General features: G+C 38.1%; 1 protein-coding gene across 5 annotated transcripts in view; it reads right to left on the minus strand.

Annotated features, from left to right (window-relative positions):
* Ap1s2 (adaptor related protein complex 1 subunit sigma 2) overlaps window positions 1-4,406 on the minus strand; it is a 24,639-nt gene extending 20,233 nt beyond the window's left edge. For all 5 annotated transcript variants that reach the window (XR_002026014.2, XM_010643626.3, XM_010643625.3 and 2 more), the window contains exon 1: window positions 4,228-4,406. Coding sequence is in view for 4 of the 5 variants with exons in the window: in XM_010643626.3 (XP_010641928.1) it covers window positions 4,228-4,406 (179 nt within the window). In the remaining variant the exon portion in view is untranslated. The remainder of the gene's footprint in view (window positions 1-4,227) is intronic.
* Between the last annotated feature and the right edge of the window lie 1,807 nt (window positions 4,407-6,213).

The raw sequence follows: 6,213 nt of genomic DNA on the forward strand, positions 1-6,213 counted from the left end.
TAAAATTAATGATTTCTTTTAGGTGAATAGATAGTTATTAGGATGATATGAAAATCTCTTTTCAGAAAGCTTAGGGAAGGATGGGCCAGGGATTTAGCTCAGCAGCACTATGCACCTCACAAGCCCAAGGCCCTGAGTTCAATCCCCATACCCCCCCCAAAAAAGAAAGAAAGAAAGAAAGAAAGCTTAGGGAAGGAGAAACATAATCATAATACTAGGAACCATTGATTGGTTCCTCACTTTAGGAGAGGTACTAGTAAATGTTAGCTAAGGGCTTTTGCATATTTTACCATTTTCATCTTCACAACCCTATCAAAGATACCATTATAATTTGTATTTATAGGAGCCCCAGGTTTGAGCAACCTGCCCAGAACAGCAATTCGGCCCCACAGCAAAAGTTTTACATTAAAAGTCAGAGCTAGCAGCTGTATAAAAATAATCTTGCACCTGACAAAATTAAGTTATGTTCAAAGCAATATTTTAAGAGGTCTGAAGACAGAAATAATATCACACTGATTTAGTAAAGGATTATCAAGAGAACCTGAAGTGTACCCCCTATTTTTAGTATCAAATGGTTTTAAAAAATTCGTTAATGAGCTCATTTTGTTTTCTTAGTGCATATTTGTAAGTCTAAATCAAAAGTAAAATTAATAGATTAGTAAGAAGAAAGGTATGTGTGGTTATTTTTAGCACAGTGGATTAAGGCTTACTCTAATTACTGGCACTCAGAACATCTCAAAGTGCCTATTCTTATATTCAAAACACATGACTTTTCTGCAGTCAGCTAAATATCAGCTGACTGTGAGTGAATGGAGCTAAACTGTTCTCAATAGCTACTGGTATGTCATTAGAAATTCTTTTGTTAGTAAAGAAAATCAATAAGTACCCTTCAACAAATTCTCAAGCTGGTAATGTGGGAATATGTGTATTTTAAAATTAATTCTAAAAGATTTTCATCCAATGCCTGTTCCATAAAATGCTGTACCAAATAGGACTCAGAAAAGCATACAATGTTTTGTCAAGAGATCTTCAAGAGCATTTATTCCAGGGACAAAGAAAAAAAGCAAGTGACTTGTTCAAAGTCACAAAGCCTGCTCTATGGCATTCAAAGGGACAGAATTCAAGCCCTGAGATTTTCTGTCTTTACAGCTGCATTGTCATTATCTCCCTACCTTTCCTTCTCTGAAAGAGGAAATCTATCTGTATGCCAAACCAGAATGAAGAATGTGGATGAGAAAATTTAACAAAGACATAAAAAGCTAGTCTTGGCAGCTCATGCCTGTGATCCCAGCACTCGGGGAGGCTAAGGCAGGAGGAGAATCACAAGTTCAAGCCTGGCCTGGGCAACTTAGTGAGAACTAATCAGAAAGGGAAAGGGAAGGAAAATGCTTGGTGATATGAATATCAAGAGTGCTAGTTCAGAATTTCTCAGAAGCTAAGCTATACACTAATTCTCTGGCTTTAGGGGGTCTTTTCTTTCAGAGGGAGCATGAAAAACAAATCATCTGGTAATAGCAACAAAAATACGTCATTGTGCGGTATGTAGATGAGTTTTCAATATGAAATGGGCAGGGGAGAAGCACACAAAAAACATGTATACATACCATGTTTTGTACATGAGAATTTTTCAAGTCTACCTTTTATTTAAAGCAGCTTTGATGTAAGTATTAGAATCTGGTTAAATTTCCTTTTGTAACTTAAAAAAAAAAAAAAAAAGCAGTGGCCCAAGGAGGACAGGCTGGAGAGCATGTGTAGGGACACCAATCAGTCCTTTCCTTTCTTCCTTTTAACAGCCCATTCACAGCCTTGATTCCCTTGCTAGTATTTTCCTCCTCCACATGGGGGACTCCTTTCCCTATCTAGAAATAGGTTTAAACTTCACTTTTTTTTTTTTTAACCCTATGGATGGTTGCCGCTTCTTCTGTCCAACAAATCTCCCTAAAATTGTCTACATATGCTATTTAAATTCCTCTACCTCTTCATGCTTTCCCCCATTACATCAAGAGTTCTGCCTTTACTACTCTCCATTGAAAATGTTCCAGTAAAGGGCTTTTATGAAATGTTCACAATAAGACTGAATATTCTTCCTTTACTTTCACGTGACATGTGGCATGAGAGATCTTCCTCAGACAGAAGCTCTCTGCCTCCCTGATTTTTACTGACCCAGCACTTACTCTTTGGTTCTCATTCTACTCTGCGGGTCCCTTCTTTATTCTCTTTGCCTGCTGCTTGTAGGGCTGGTTATCTAACACTTTCTGCCTAGTTTTCCCCAGAATTGCATGCCTGTGCCCATCAGACCCCTTCAGAAAGCCAGCCATCTCTTAATGAAAGTCACACAGCATCCCAATGTCAGCTCACTGGAAAGGAGCCGAGTTCTCTAGCTCACCATTTACCCCATCAGCCAAACAAGAAATGTGCTCACGTTTTCCTTCCTCTTTGGCTTTTCTCCTCACTTCTCTTATCCAACTTCCACAGGTAACAGCTTTCCCCTCCAGACTCTTGGTTTAGGACCTCATCATCCCACAGCCTCCTCCTGGTTTGGCAGGTACCATCTCAGTTCCTTCCGGAACCACCCACTGTCTTACAGGAAACTTTTAAGCAATGCACACTAGAACTGTATTTACCCCTATGTCAAATCTTTGACAGTAAGATATGTCAACCACTAGCATATGATCTTGGACAAGCCACTTCCCAAATTCTCATTGTGTCTAAAATTGCAATTTGGTCAACAACAGTGTTTTTCACGAAGCCAAGTGAGCAGGGGGACAGAAGACTCCTCCCTGATTTCCTAAGAGTAGCTGTGCTTCCATTTATTTGGTTTAGGATTCTATCCCTGGGGCGAAAAGCTTAACTAAAGAAGTTCCTGACTTGATTATTCTACGTCGTCTCTCCCAGATCTGAAATGCTATGATTTTTCTATGATATTTCTCAAAAAGTACCAAATCAAATGTTGGATACAAAAATCACCCAAACATGATTAAATTCATTCTATAATAAAGTCTATAGTATTTAGGAAACTTTCTATGTCTTATAATTTCCATTTCTGCCCCTCTACTTCTTCCACAAAAAAAAAAAAACCCCATCCATACCTGGAGTGCAATAAAGGAAAGAGAAGAAACAATTTATCTTTTTCACCTGCAAGGCATTCCATACGGTTTAGTTCTCTGCATACTCCCATACAAGAGAATTTTTTAGATGCAAAAATGCTTTTATCTTAAATTCAGTAAATTATTCAAAAGGGAACAGAAATGGGGAAGAAACAAAATAAATGTTCCTTCAAGAAATGTTCTGAGCAGGGTATGGTTGTGCATGCCTGTAATCTCAGTACTACTGGGCAAGTTAGGCTGAGACGGGAAGAAACAGCCCAGGAAACTTCTCAAGACTCATCTCCAAATAAAAAAAGAAGGGCTGGAAATGTAGTTCACAGCAAAGGCCCTCAATTCAATCCCCAGTGTCACAAAAGAAAACATGTTCTATAAAGGGAGAAATCACACTTCGTTTAACCTGCTTAAAACAATCTTGAGAAATTTAAGACGATCAAAGAGTTTCTTCAAATATTAAAAAAAAAAGATGCATACCATTTTTTAAAAACTTCAGTGTAAAAACCAATCTGTGAGTCATTTAGCAACATCAAAATTTAAAAAAAAATTATCCTTAGTAAAACTACCTATTATATCTAAGCACACCTCCACCATAGCAACAAGTGTATTTCAAATAAATAAGTAAATAAATACTGCTAATAAACAGATCCTGCATATACAGTTCTTAAACATCTGTAATGACTGAAATGGTTTATCCACCCAAGGTGCATGTAAGATTCTAAAAATTAGGTGAAAGATACATCAATCCTCAGTCGTTACTTTATGAATTTGTGGGGAGAAGGAATTAGACTCTCATTTATGCTTGCTAAATGTAAAGAATTACTCGCATAATATAATTTGCCCCTGCGATGAAGTGAATTCACTGAATTTTTCTAAAGACAAGCATGAATAATCATTTATGTCTTTATATAATTTGGTTTCAAGATGATTTCCCTGCTTTTATTATTTTAGCCTGGGTAATCAATCAAAACAGCAGTTATTTTACAATTCAAAGATTTCCTTTAAACCTATTCCACCTAAATATTTATTAATTTATTATTTATAAGTATTGTTCAAAAGTCTATTTCCCTGCTATGAGTGACCTAACATTCAATTCTGCTGCTTCATCTAGTAAATAAAATTTTACCTTTTGTAAACAATCTTCAGATCTCGCCACTCGAGGAAGCTGCACATTTTAGGTTTCCTTGCTAAAACGGTTTGAACAAGTTCTCTTGTGATCTTTTTCTTCTCTTTGTCTGACAGTGGGACATACCATTTCTGCAGTCGAAGCTTTCCCTGACGACTAAAAAGCAACATAAACTGCATCTGTTAAAGTAAATAAAATCAAGATTACATGCAGTACTTTGAATCAATAAGACTACAAATACACTACACTGTGTTTCAGAGAAGCTTCAGGGACAAGACATTAAACTGACCAAGCGATTAGTAGCCATGGATATCTTTATGCCAGTTAAAACATCTGTAAATTCTTTTAGGAAGATCTTTTACTAGATGCAAACCTTGCCTTCCCACCTCACCCAGCTCCACACACGTTTGGAGGGGAGTGTGAAAAAAAGAAAAACTGGCAAATAAGTTGGAGTAAAATCTTTAAAGAAAAAGATGACTCTGGTAAATTAAAAAACTATTTTCTACCTGTTCTATACATTCCACACTCTCCATATGCATCAAAAAAGAACCGTAGACATCAATTGGTTTAGGTACGTTTGGGAGAAACAGGAGACCTATTTTTCAGCCTGCGGCTGTTCCAGTTCCAGGGTGAATTACTTGCAGACAGACCGCTTATCACTCAGAATGCTCTCTTCAATTCATGCTAGCAAAACCAGAATGACCTAAAATATTAATCCCCCCAATAGATCTTACAAATATACGTTTTTCTTAGTCAAAACCTTTTTTTAAAGGTATGTGCTCGCCCTTAAAAAAAATCCAACGACATAATCATGTACACAATTTAGAACTGAATTAATGTATTATTATGAAAGAGACTACAAATCTTTAAAAAGCTAAAAGTTACAAATATTCAGAAACATACCAAATACTCCATTTAAAACAATAAAAGACAGCATTTACCGATGGACTGGAATGCCAAATTCGAGTGTATTTTATACATCAGCTAATCTGTATAGATTTCTTGGAGATCTGCAAGTCTGTTTATGAGTCCACTTCTTTTAAGGCAAGCATTTTGTAATTCAACTGGCCACTTCAACTACAGATAAGAATTGTTTTTACAAAGGTAATTTAAAGGTAGAATTCAGATTCTTTCTTTTAACCTTTGTAAGTTCCTTTAAAAGTGTAAATGCAAGTAATATTCAAGCCTGACTCTTAATATTCGCCACACCATCTTGAATTGGAACCTGGGGAGGGGGAGTTTATATAACCAATGTAGACTAAAATGGGCTCTAAATTTCGACTGATATCGTCGTTCTTTGCAATAACCCAAAAAAGTATCGACAAGATACTGTATCCGGAAATTTATTGACGTGGTAATTTAACTTTGTTAAAGTTAAAATTGGTTTATTACTCCACTTTATATTCTTCCGTAGCATAAAATACAGGTATCAGTGATACCAAAGTGCCTCCCACAGAAGCTCTGAAGATAGCTGCATTCGAAGAGGACAGCAAGTGTAGCATCAACTGGACATTTAATGCAAACCCGTTCCCAGAACTTAGAAAAGAATGGGGTCCTTATCCCTAGCTCTGGGTGACCCAGAGGGATGGGAGTTTGCGCGTAGAGAGAGTATGGGTTTCAGGCCGTCTCAAGCAGGGTCCGGCATCTGCCCTACACTTTGCAGGGCGAAAAAACAATGTACTCCTTGAAATAAATTATGTGCTAACATGGGACGAAACCCGACTGCGAGGCACACACATTCCTTCCTTTTCGTTGAAAGCCAACATTTTGATTTTGTCGCAAATTACAAGGCACCACAATTCCTCCAGACTGGGATTAATAACAATGGGCTCAGCCTGGGAGTGGGCTCGGGTCCAGCGTTCGTTGGGTCGGGCCGTCTCCGCTGCCTCCTCTCCCCGGGCCACACTCCCTCACCGCCCGGAGCCCCGGCGAGGTGACGGGCAGGAGCGGAGTAGACAATGGCACCCGCCGCCGCGCAGAGGGCGC

The sequence above is a fragment of the Fukomys damarensis genome, unplaced genomic scaffold, assembly GCF_012274545.1.
Source record: "Fukomys damarensis isolate Sample0158 unplaced genomic scaffold, DMR_v1.0_HiC HiC_scaffold_39, whole genome shotgun sequence".
NCBI lineage: Eukaryota > Metazoa > Chordata > Mammalia > Rodentia > Bathyergidae > Fukomys > Fukomys damarensis.